This window comes from Acinonyx jubatus, chromosome A2, assembly GCF_027475565.1.
Source record: "Acinonyx jubatus isolate Ajub_Pintada_27869175 chromosome A2, VMU_Ajub_asm_v1.0, whole genome shotgun sequence".
NCBI classification, from domain to species: domain Eukaryota; kingdom Metazoa; phylum Chordata; class Mammalia; order Carnivora; family Felidae; genus Acinonyx; species Acinonyx jubatus.
Window position 1 is genome coordinate 856,781 of NC_069383.1, and position 13,103 is coordinate 869,883.

At 49.7% G+C, this 13,103-nt stretch overlaps 1 protein-coding gene across 6 annotated transcripts in view; it reads left to right on the plus strand.

Annotated features, from left to right (window-relative positions):
• PTPRN2 (protein tyrosine phosphatase receptor type N2) overlaps positions 1-13,103 on the plus strand; it is a 799,963-nt gene that overhangs the window by 332,530 nt on the left and 454,330 nt on the right. For all 6 annotated transcript variants that reach the window (XM_053217793.1, XM_053217794.1, XM_053217795.1 and 3 more), the window contains 2 exons: positions 463-503; positions 3,092-3,471. In XM_053217793.1, coding sequence (XP_053073768.1) covers positions 463-503; positions 3,092-3,471 — 421 coding nt within the window. The remainder of the gene's footprint in view (positions 1-462; positions 504-3,091; positions 3,472-13,103) is intronic.

Below are 13,103 nucleotides of genomic sequence, written 5' to 3' on the forward strand. Positions count from 1 at the left end.
TTTGGGCTTCACGACTTCTCGGGTTACGCACCATCGGGCACTGCCGGTAGGGTATTTAGAGAAACCACTATCAGCGAAAAGTGATGAACTGTAAAGACATCTTAACTTGAGGTGGTTTGGTGTAGACGCCTGACTTTGCTTTTCTGTCACTACTAACTGCTGCCGGCACTGGTTTCTTGCCACGAGCTAACTCTGACGATGACACACAGATCCGTGAGGCTGGTAATGCGATTTGTTACTGACTTCACATCTGTGTTTTAGCTGCTAACCCCCTCCTCTTCCATGAAGCTTATAGAAGGCTAATATTGTACTATAAACAGAAAAAGTTTGCTTGATAGTAGAAATTAGGCCGACATCATTATGCCCGATCTTCTGTGAAGGACTGTCTGTGGTCCTTTGGTGTGGGCGTCACCTGCGATGACATTCTTGACAAGGCTTCTGATAACGCTGTGTCTTCCACAGATGACAGAGTGCCGGACGGTGGAGGGAGAGCTTACGAAGAGGTAAGACGGAGCGTCTCTGCGTGTTTGGTTCACCTCAGATCTAGAGCTGGGCTGGCCATCTCTCTGTTCGTGGTTTGGGAACGTATGTGATATAGAAAGGTTTTTTTGTTTGTTTTTTTTCAGAAAAGGATGGAAAAAACTCTCATAATCCCCAATTAGGGGAAAAAATATAAAGAGTGCATACAAAATTGTGTATATTTTGATACATAGTAATATCTGCTTTCAGATTATGTACTAATACCCATTGTAGGAATATGAAAAATATAATTAATACGAGTAAGAAAATCAGCATTCCTTAGAATTTTCCTACCTGGACCGATTACATCAAACGCCTGCTTTATGTCCTTGTGACTGTCCTGTGTGCACTGACTCCCGAGCTCCACGTAGCAGGGACCTTCACAGGCTCTGGACAGTTAGGACTGCACTGTCTAACGTGGCAGCCAGTGGCCACACGGCGGCTATTTAACCCTGAATTTAAGTTCATTAAAATTAAGGAAATAAAAAACATGCTTCCCGACTTGTGCTAGCCACGTTCCAGTGTTGCTTCGTAACAAGGGCATTGGATGGCGCCGATACGGAACATTTCCATCATCGCCGGAGGTCCTGTTGGACAGCGCTGGTTGGGAAGGCAGTCTGAAGCAGGGCTCAGTCACAGGTACCCCCACTCACCGAGGGGTTCCTACTTAAGAACCTTTGCTCATTAGCACAAGCCTTAAGGATGCAGAAGATCAGTGTGTGAGCGATGATACACACGATATGTGGTTCTGTTTTTTTGTAGAGTGGAAAAAAAATTTTGGTTTGTACTTCTCTTTGCAGATTACTTCAGTGGTTTTTGGTTCAATGCTGTTAGCAAGTAGCAGAAGAAAACATCAACAGTCCTCTTAAATGTCCATCAGAAATGGGGGGATATTCTGTGTCAGTTGAGGAGGGAGACGTGGGCCTAAGAACGTGTTTCTTGACTTAGGAAGTGGAGGGAATTTTACAGCGATGGCCGAGTGCGGCCAAAGCCAAGGCTGCTGGGTCTCCCCAGGGCACACACTTGAGTCCACGTTGACTCTGTGAAGACCCCAGGGTCCTTATACCCTACCTTTCCATCCTAAACAAGTTGAATTTTGATTCATTTCTCTGTTACCTGGGGTATGTTTTCAAGCAACTTTTTTCCAAATGGGTATTGAGTGTTGTGTTTTCTGAGCTCTTATTTATTAGTATCTTTTGTTTCCTCTTCTCACGGAACACCGTTTAAGCAAAAACATAATTCTCTTTCCTTCAAAAGCCTGAGGAGAGTGTTCCATCCCTACTTAGTAACTGAAATGCTACGTACAGCCACCGTTCAGGATCCAGATTCGAGCAAATGTTTTTACCAAGATACTGTTTTCTTTACATATTTCAAAACACAAAAGGAAAAACATCATGTACGGTTTTTAGTTAAGAAGAGGATGGAAAGCATAAAGTAAATTCACTTTTCCTTTTTCCATCCGGTATAATCCAGGGGATGTGATTTCATGCGGAAAAAGGACATACCTTGCAGAATGAGCAGGGGTCTCTTGCTCTCGTATGCAGGAGGAGGTGCCCTGGGCGTGCACTTCGTGTGCCCCAGCAGCAGGAGTGACCATTCGCTTCCTTGGAAGCAGGCCGGAGTCTGAGAGGGCAGTGTGGTCCAGGGGTGGCATCCCTGACATCAGTCAGAGCTGCACTCAAATTCTGGATCTGCCAATCAGTGCCTCAGTGATCTTGGGCAAATTACTAACCTCTGTAGGCCTCGGAGTCTACGGATTAGAGGTAAAACTAGGCCTGTGCTCACAGGCTGGGGTGACAATTAAATGAGCGAATGTGCACAGATCGTTGAGCACGGTGTCTGGCATATAATCAGCCCTGTGTGTGTAAGATGATGTTCATCTAGCGAGATGTCAATTAAGTGGTTCTGAGGGCCCTCTCGTCCAGGAAACGGGGGTCAGGACGGGCAAGCCTTTGCATATGACGACCCAGGGTCCCTCAGGGGGTGTGAGGATGCAATCACGTGTCCCTGTGACTGCTTGGTCCTGGTGTCTCCACTTCCCTGTGAAATGGGGACGAGCGAGCATGACATCGTGAGGACTCAGGGGGTTCACGCAGACCAGGTGTCTGAGAGAGAGCCTTTGTACATCGTAAGAGCTCAGTAGATGCAAATAGTACTGTCATTGTCAGAGGCCCGCTGTTTCCAGAGGGGTAGGATGGGGTCTCAGAATCCACGTGCGCTCTCTTTAAAACTTTAGATGCCAAACACCTACACTGATTTTATAAAGTCAGATTCTTGAGGAAGGTGTATGTGTATGTGACAGAGCGAGAAAGACAACCAGAGACAGAGACAGACAGACACAGAGACAGAGAGACAGAGAGAGAAAGAGACCAAGATGGAGAAAGTGAACCAGAGACAGAGAGACAGAGACAGATGCACTCACTCACCGTGAGTGATGCTGATGTGCGCGGCCCTCGTCCTGCCCTGGCTGACCGGATGTCTGAGTGCAGCTGTGACAGAACTGCTCCTTCCCCTGCCTGCGGCTACCCGCCCATCCCCCTAAACTCGTCTCACGGAGCCTCCTTTCTGCCAGGTCAGTCGTTTGAGCCTCGAACTTGGGGACCGCCTGCCGGACCCTGGGTCCCAACTCTCTCCTGCCGTACCCCCTCTTTCGGAGCCCTTCAAAATGGAGGCAAAGAAATCAGAGGCCGCCGAGGCCCCCCCGACTTGGGGGGAGGAGAGCGCCGGGGTGGAGGACGTGAGGAGTCAGACCTACTCCAAGGAGCGGCTGCAGAGGCCGCTTCCCGCAGAGCCCGGCACGGGCGGCTTCGGCGAGTTCCGGCCCTGGGTTCCCCGACCCTCGCAGGAAGACGCCCACCTCACGGCCGGAGCCCAGGGACGCCCCACGGAAGGCCTTCGGCTGGAGGTCAAGCCTTCCCAGGAGGACCACGGCTACATTGTGACCGGAACCGAGTGAGTAGAGGCCCTGGGTTCCGCCCCCGGCGCTCATTGGGTGGGTGGAGTGGGGGTGCCCTCACCCTGCCCGTCTTCGCCCAGAGACACGGGAGGAGGCATTCCTGGTGCCTCGGGGGCGGGAGGCCGGCCGGCAGCCAGCCTGTCGGTCACCCAGTGTTCTGACCCAGGGGCCTGAGCTTCGGGGCCGTTCTCCACAAAACAGAGCCCTTCAGCCCTCCGACCTGCAGCCCAGACCACGGGGCACGTGGACGCAGCGGCCCCGGGGAGCGGGTGGGACCCGCACCTGTGCTTGCGCGGCCTCCTTGCCGGTTGAAACTCCAGAAAAGTAGTCCAGGTCTTGGGGCATGAGTCCTCCTTCAGAGGGGAAGACATGGCCTTAGGGACGGGTGCTCTTCCTTCTCCCCTTTCTGACCCACGCATATTGAGGGGCCCTGTGCCCACAGTGTGTACCCGGCGGGTGACACACGGGCCGCCCCGTTTTCAGGTCATCACACCAATGACCCTGGCTTTTGACGCTGTGCTTTGTGAAACCGTTGTGTCTTCTTCAAGTAATGGAAGTATGTGGCTGGCCACATGCACACAGGTGTGTGTGCACGTGTGTGCAGATGTGTGTGCAGTCCTGCCCACATATGATTTTGCTGTTGCGTTACAGTGTTCACCGTTCAGGCGTTTCTTCATTATGAATTCAGAAGTTGCCCGCGTTTCAGTGGTCACACGCAGTGTGGGAGGGGCCACTCACGGTCTGTGCCATTTCTCACTCTGGTCCTGCACGCCTTCTTTCTGTGCCCACACCTCCCAACAAAGTTCACTCCACCAGCTTGTTTCAGGAGTTGCTATACTGTAGGTAGCAAATTTCATCAGTTAGCAATAGTTGTCTAACACGATTGGGCAGAAGATATTTTATTTTGAGCGCAAACCACAGACCATGTATCAAAGCCAGCTTGAAACCCAAGACTCTTTTGAGCTGTAGATGGTGCTTTTACTTGTTTTTTAGAGAAGTCCTCAGCAGCTGACTCTTCAAGTTTGCATCAGAGTGTCGACTCGTTTTCTCAAGTACTTTTTTATTGAGACGCGGCCTCCCATTTCTGCCCTCTTTGCCTGGATGGTGAGCTCCATGTGTCCATGTCTGTTGTCAGGCTCCGTGTCCTAGAACGGGAACTCTCAGTGAGCGTGGTCTTTAGAATCGTCTTACAGAGAAGCTCAAATGGGAACTTGAACACGACGCCCTGCTGGAGGCTCAGCTCTGTGCTGTTCCAACAAAGGCAGGGCACCTCCTCGGTTCCTTTGTGAAGCAAACCGTTTGGACAACAGTTACTTATTCTAGACCGTCCAAATCTGTGGAGTTTTCCCTCCCTTGCGAAACATTGATGTGGTGTGTGTGTGTGTGTGTGTGTGTGTGTGTGTGTATGTGTTGTCTCTATTCATCTGTATATCTATGTATGTCTGTGTGTGTGATGTATATGTCATGTGCACATGTGGGTGTGCGTGTTGTCTGTATTCATCTGTGTGTATCTGTGTGTCGTGTGTGTGTCATGTGCACGTGTGTGCGTATGGTCTGTATTCATCTGTGTGTCTGTGTGTGTCATGTGTATGTCGTGTGCACATGTGGGCATGCATGTTGTCCGTATTCATCTGTGTGTGTTGTGTGTATGCCCTGTGCACATGTGTGCATGTGTGTGCGTGTTGTCTGTATTCATCTATGTGTATCTGTGTGTCATGTGTATGTCGTGTGCACATGTGTGTGTTGTCTGTATTCGTTTGTGTGTATCTGTGTATCATGTGTATGTCGTGTGCAGATGTGTGTGCATGTTGTTGTCTGTATTTGTCGTGTGTATGTCACATACGTATGTATGTGCATGTTGTCTGTATTCATCTGTGTCGTGTGTATGTCGTGCACATGCGTGCACATGTGTGTATTCGTCTGTGTGTATCTGTGTGTTGTGTGCACACTTGTGTACATGTGTGTTGTCTGTATTCATTTGTGTGTATCTGAGTGTCATGTCTATGTCATGTGCACGCGTGCGCGTGCGCGTGCGCGTGCGTGTGTGTGTGTGTGTGTGTGATTGCCATGGGTTCCTGCACGGCTGTGCTGTGACCTTCTTTCTTGCCGGCAGGACCGGGTGGAATAAGGGCACATTCCCAGCGTGAGATGAAGTTGCTCGCAGGGAAAGTGGCTGCTGCTCTCGTGTCTGGGGTCCGGGGTCTCAGCTGCAGCACGAGGGGGCTGGGAAAGGGACTGTCATCCTCGGAAAGACTCTTCTGAGTGGCAGCTTTGTGTCACCATGAACAGCAGAGGGCGGTGCCTTTAGAGCAGGATGACCCTTGCTACCGTTCTCTGCCTCAGGGTGACCCTTGGAGGGAAATGACCGTGGTGTGTGTGAGGCCAGCGTTCCCGTAGAAGAGAGACCTCTCGAGTCAGCGTTTCCTGTTGCTTTCTGACTTTCCAGAGACGAAGTCACTGTCAGGGCCGGCTTTTTCTTTGCATTCAAAGTTTGTATTTCTGCAGCGCTTTCCTGGGCCAGACCTTTCGGACTTGAACGTTCACCTGCTGCAAGCATGGGTTAAAGGAAAAATCATTATCGTGGCCCATTCCCCTTCTTCTTTTGCTGCCTCAATTGGATGGGAGATATATGGTGCAGATAAAACAACTTTATATCGATAGTTCTTTCTGTTTGTCACCACGGGCTTATGCTCCCTCCCTTCTGTAGCAAGAGATTGAGATTTCTGCCTCTCTTATCAGATTAATTGGTAATTTGAGATTCTCTAGGGCAAGATTTCACCAGATCTCAGCTTAAGCCTTAATAGATGAGCAATTAATTGACAAGAATCTGATGCCATTCTTAGAAGACAAAGACGTCTGGATACCTGATTGTCCCATAAGAAGGAGGAAGAATGTGACCCATGACACGTCTCCCCTGCTCACTGCCATGTCCTCCCATTCAGACGTGCGTACAGGGCTTAGCCTCGCTCTCCTCTGTCTCCTGCATTTTCTGATGGGCACGGTTCCATCTCCTCCTTTGCTGTTTACATTGTCACGCTCTTTACTCCCTGGGTGGACCATTCGAGACTGGACAAAGGTCAAGATTCCTGTCCCTGTCCCTCAAGGGTGAGTTTCCAAGTGTTCCAAGTTCCCTGCCCTTTAAAGGTGAGTTTCCACGTGTTCCAAGTTTGGAAGAGAGGGCACACAGAAGGTGAACTTGAAGCCAAGAGACTCGTGCTTTACGTCTGGTAAATAAATGCTCAAGAGCACGTGGCTCTGCTGGGGTGCGCGTCTTATAAACGCCCTGCTGTTTGGTGTGTCCCTGCACAAGGACATCTGATGAGACTGGCTTTAGGGAAGCGAGCGCATTGGAGGCTGAGAGGAAGAGGTCGAGTGGCCACCAGGCTGGTAGGGACACAGGGACGCCATGTAGGGCAGCGCTGCTCCACAGGCAGTGGGCAGCTTGCATGAGGACCGCCGAGAGCCCAGCACTCCCGCATGGAAGCACCCAGAACACCTGTTCCTGCTTTCCAGCCCCCGCGGGGTGAAGATGGCCCACAGGGTGGGAGCCGCACGGGGCAGAGTGCAGACGCTCTGGAGCAGGTCCACGTGCTGGGTGGTGTTAGCCCAGCTGCAGTGAGTGCAGAGAACATGGGTACCCCTGGAAGAGCCATGGAATACCGGCGCTTCGGTCAAGGGAGAAGGGGTGGAGTGCAGAGGCCTTGGTGAGGCTCGGAGAGAGTGGGGCTGGGAATGGCCTCGGACTCCCGTCAGTGTTCTTAAAGAGGCAGGTGGTTGTGGGTTTTCTGCAGTGTTTTCTTCCCACAGAACTCTCTTCCCTTGGACAGGCCCATCAGTGACACTCTGATGGTGTTCTACAGGCTCATGCATCATCCGTGTCACTACCTGCTTCACGGGCAGCCCCAGCTGCGCCACTGACGGGGTCTCAGCCAGACCTCAGGCCCGGTCCTACCCTTTGTCCGCTGGCTGGACATGAGGGTTGTGGGAACCAAAGCCTGGAAGGAAGTTCGGAAGTCAGGCCTCAGTCCCTGTGTGGCAGCCATAGGAGGCCTCCCTTCCTGCCACTCTCTGCACTGAGAATCAGGTTACTCTGTTATTTTTAGAGCCTTCCTGGGAGGACATTGCCTTTCCCGTCACTAACACGCAAGTGTAACAACCCGTGTCCTCGGGACGACATGGTGGGAGAGGAAGGGTCACCAGTAAGCAGTCATCCTCCCTGTCTGCGCAGAGACCCCGGGCTGCCCGCGAAGCCCCTCAGAGCTGAGCCAGGGCCGTGGGGCCCGCGGTGCTTGTGAGGAACGCAGGCATGGGCACAGAGAAGGCATGGGGGCTGGTATCATTTCCTGTTTTTTCCTTCCTTGTGGGAGAAAAGAAATCTTAATGGTGTCGTGGACAGATTCCGCGGTGGGGCTGTCTGTGGGTTTTGTTCGTTCTGTTCTAGCTTCAGACCCTGTCTCCGATGGTGTGGTCTAACGTTTTGTTCAGGAGATAACAGCTGCCATCCTGTCCAGGGTCTCTCCTGAACGTGACGAGTCCCCGCTATGTCACCACGCATCCCATTGATTCATCTCAGAAGACTGTGTGTGGTGTGACGCATTCATTTTCATCTGAGAAGAGTTTAGTGGGGGATATAGCCATCGGTGCAAATAGTCACATTTGCTCCTCTGGTAAACAAGGAGACCAGCTTCCAAACCTAAAGTCCCCTACTGTGGAGTTGTTAGTTGTAGGGAATGCCCATGAGAAGGAGGGCAAACGGTGGTCTCTGAGCCCCAGATGGTGGCCCTGCTCTGGCTTGTCTGGTTTTGGTGCCTGGGCCTGTGATGTTCAGCGCATACTTACTGGGCACCTACTATGCGCAGGGGTCTCCGTACAGCAAAGGTCTCCATGTAAGTGATGGGTCGTTCTGAAGTTCAAGTGAGGGAAACACGTGCACGTGAGCAGTGGGAGCCACAGAACTCGGGCATCTGCTCTATTGAGAGAAGGAGCAAACGGCTTCGACTGAGTGGGTCCTCAAGCCTGTGAATCAAAGAATCTCAGAACCCTGGTTTTTCCTATAAACCTCTCATCCTGACTCCTCCTGCCAGCCATGAACTTCCGTCTGCCCAAATTCAGTGGCTCCCGGGTGCCCGCCCTCCCTCTCATTCCCTCTGCCTGGTGCTACAGAAGCAGCCGCCTCCCCAGCCTGGCCCCACCCGAGGCACAGGTCATCTGAAGCCACTCCGTTCTTCCCGAAACATTCCCAGCCTTCTCGTCCTCGAGATGCTGCCCTTGCTGTGCCCCCGGGACCACCGCCACGGCCCCCTCCTCTTGCTCTGCACGCTGGCACAGCCACTGTCTCCAGTGGCCCATGCCTGAGGTGGCACCAGCACCATCTTCTCCACCACCTCCCGAGGGGTGAGGATCTCCCCGTGCGGCCCCCGGGAAACCAGCTGTCACAGTGTCACAGCCGTCACGCTTCTCCTGGGAGGGGCTGCCGGGGTGTGGCGGGGCTTCTGGAGCAGCGGAAACATCAGCTCATCAGCCAGTCCAGGAATCACCAGGAGGGGGCTTTTCGTAAGTTCTAGGAAAACGGGTATAATCGATGTGAAGGTTCCTCCCAGGGCAGTTTGAGGATCACGCTGTAACACAGGTCCAAAGTCACAGAGTGGATTCTTTAAATGTACTGGCAGTAAGGCGTTTGCTTCTCAGTGGAAACTCTGTTTAGAAACTCCCCCTGACATCGGTGTCAGAGACACCACCACCCGCTGCCCTCCCTGCAGGAAGGACTCGGACGGCCGCACTGCAGGTGCCCAAGCTGCTGTCCTAGGGCCCGCCCACCACGTCCCCAAGGCCTTGGGCGCACAGGCCTGGCTTGTCCCCAGGCACTTCATCCAACAGGCTTTCCTGGCTGTTCAGTTGCATATTTTTCATGAGACAGTGGATGGATTTTTGTCTTGCTCTAAAGCAGAATTTTGAACATACACGAAGATAATGACCCAGGCCCAACCTTGTCCCATCCACACCCCCATTTACTCCCATCTCTCATGCTGCTTTCAAATAGATCCCACTTATATTCTCTGGGAAACATTTTGTTAAATAGCTTTAAAATACAAGGATCCTTCCTTTTAACATACCATACCACCTTAGTAGCATCAGATATCGAGCCCGTGTTAAGCTCTGTTGTTACGTCCATGTCAGAACTTTGTTTGTTGGTGTTTTGACTCAGATCCCAATAAGGTTCACACCTTACACTGGCTGTGTGGTCTCCGATGCTTCTGATTCTGTAGGCTCACTTTCATCTTGCTGTTGAGGTTAGAGTGATGTGTTGGATTTCGATGTCTGTTTATTGGCTGGAATTCCAGAACTGGAGGACATTTCAGACTTGTCTAACTTCCAACTGGTGTGGTGGGCAAAGTGAGAAAATACCATGAAAGTGAGAATATGGTGGGCATTAAAAGCAATTTTCGTGCCTCTTTGACCCAATGGCTTCTCAGTTGGCTTGGCCATGTCTAGCCAGTCGGAAGATGCCAGAAGAGATGATGCTATGCCAGGAAGGGGCTCTTTAATGGTCTCAGACCATGGTGAGGCCCCTTCCCACATCTGATGCTTTCAGTTTTGGCAAATGGTGAGATTGGGTGGCGGGGGGGTGGGTGGGCGGCAGGGAGGAAAAGGAAATATTGGAAAAGCCCAGCCCACTCTGATCAAGCCTGGAAGCTGGGCCTTTAGCACTCTGTGTGCTCCACGCTTGTCCTTAGAGTCTGACTCCCACAGGTTGGCTCTGCGGATCAGCCTATGTGCTCGAAATGCAAGAGGGTCACCATAAATCCCTGTCTTCACAACTATGTCTACTCCTGCACCTACACCCACATGTCTACACAGCATCTGCACCATCTGCCTGTATCTCTGTCTGTCTGTATCCATCTACATCAATGTCTATGAGTCTGCATCTATGTCATTGATCTGTGCTAATGTCTGTATGATCTGCATCTATCTACACCCGCATCCAAACATGTACATTGTCTAATCACGTAATTGCCCATCTGTGCCCACATCCACATCTACGCCTACACATACACCTATGTCTGCATCTGGTCTACACTTAGACCTCCAGATCCGTGTCACGTTTCAGCTGTATCACCTCTCTCTCTCCGTGTCCATACTTCTGCATCGTCACCTATCCTGTAGTCACATCTGTACATCTCCACCATCTATGTTTGTACAGCCTGGTTTGGTATCAGATTTCTAGAATTGTTGGGGAAGCTTTGCTTTTCCTCTTCAGTGATGTTTCCATAGTAGAACCCCCCAGGGACCTTCAGAGCCTCACCACAGCAATTGATCTTTGAAAAGCGTCATCTGCTCTATAAGTTAACTTCGACTTAAATCTAAGTTAAGCAGCTTAAATATCACTCCTACATGAGAGGGAGTAAGAATGAGGGAGAAAATATGAAAAGAGATTTGCTACACTGTCAAAATAGAAGTAAACTGCAAATGGAAATGAAGCCAGAAGGAAAAGGAAGAGTAGAAAACAGTAGTACCCTAATGTAGCTCAGTTGTGGAGTATTAACTTACTTGGGATGATGACTTAAAAAAAATAATGTCTTACTAGAAGAGCTGGCTACGGGTGACTGAATTCTGGCACACTCTCCCAGGTTTTGGTCATGTAGGCATCCCTTTCAAGCTTTAGGTCAACCTGTATGGCTGTTACTTGCAGCTCTGTAGAGGGCAGGTGGGTGGGAAGGAAATCGTGTTCCAAAGAGAATAGCTTATGCAGAGGGCCTGCATCAGGATGGGTGTGGACATTGGAGGAGCTGAAATAAGGCTGGGGGAAGGTGGGGACAGTAAATGTGGGAGAGGCTGGTGTCCTCAGGGCACGAACAAGGATTTGGGTCCTTGCCCCCAACAGACGTGGGACACCACTGGGGAACACTAAGCAGGCAAGTGTTGTGGTCGGGGTCCCACTCTCCCAGATCCCTCTGCTGCTGAGTGGAGAAGAGGCGATGGGAGGTCGGCACAGTGGGTGGAGGGACCCTGGCTGGCAGTTGTGCCAGCCACTGGGCCATTCCCTCAACTCCGTTCCCTTTCCTTGCTCTCTCTGCACTGTGAGGCTGACTTGCAAAATGTCATCTGTGCTATGAACTGGCCTGGACACTTCGCTACGATCCCCACTGTTCTACCAGTGGGGCTCTGGCAAGGTTCCAGCGGGCTGTACTGCTCTTCCCGCTGTACCCACTTTGTTGAGTTCTTATCATGAATGGGTGCTGAATTCTGTCATGTGCTTTTCTTGCCTCTGTTGAGATAATCATGACTTTTTATCCTTCATCTTGTTAATGTGGCGTACCGTGTTGATTGATTTGCAGATGTAGACCTATCCTTGTGTCCTTGGAATAAGTCCTACTTGGTCATGGTGTGTGATCCTTTTGATTTATTGTTGAATTTGTTTTGCTAAAATCTATGCTAAACATAAATTTTGCATGTATGTTTCATCAGGAATATTGTCCTATAACTTTCTTTTCTTGTGGGCTTTTCTTGTCTGGCATTGACATCAGGATAATGCTGGCCTTGTAAAATGAGCTTGGAAGTGTTCCCTCCTCTTCTGTTTTTTGGAAGAGTTTGAGAAAGATTGGTATTGATTCTTCTTTGTGTGTTTGGTACCGTTCACCTATGGGGCCATCTGGTTTGGGGAGGTTGTTGTTTACTGATTCAATCTCCTTACTTGTTATTGGTGTCTTCAGATTTTTTTATTTCTTCATGATTCAAGTGTGGTCAGTTGAGTGTTTTCAGGAATTCATCATTTCTTCTTGGCAGTCCAGTTTGTTGGCATATAATTGTTCACAGTTGTTTCTTATGACCAGTTGTAATGTCTCCCCTTTCATTTCTGATTTTATTTATTTGGGTTCTTTTTTTTTTCTTGGTAAGTCTAGCTAATGTTTGTCTAGTCTATTTATCTTTTAAAAAAATCAGCTCTTAGTTTCATTTATCTTTTCTATTGTCTTTTCAGTCTGTATTTTGTATACTTCTGCTCTGATCTTTATCACTTCCTTCCTTCTGATAACTTTGGCCTTCATTGATGCTTCTTTTTCTAGTTCCTTGAGTTGTGAAGTTAGATTATTTGCAATCTTTCTTTTTTCTTAATGACGGTATTTGTCACTGTAAACTTTGTTCTTAGAACTGTGGTTTCTGTATCCCACACATTTTGGTATAACATTTCCATTTCATTTGTCTCAAGGTATTTTTTATTTCATCTTTGACCCATTGGCTGTTCAGGAGCATATCACTGAATCTCCATATACTTGTGAATTTTCCAGCTTTCTTCTTCTTTTTTTTTTTAAGTTTTATTTGTTTAAATAATCTTTACATCCAATACGGGCTTGAACTCATGACCCTGAGATCAAGAGTTGTATCCTCGACTGACTGAGTCAGCCAGGTGCCCCATCCAGTTTTATTCTTATAATTGGTTTCTTGTTTCATACCATTGTGATTGTAAAAGATGCTTGATATGATTTCAGTCTTACTAAATTTATTAAGACTTGTGCGTGGCCTGTCATATATTTGTCCTGGAGATTGTTCCACGTGTGCTCAAGAAGAATGTGTCTTCTGCTGCTGTTGGGTGGAATGCTCTTTATGTATCTGTTAGGTCCTTGTGGTCCCT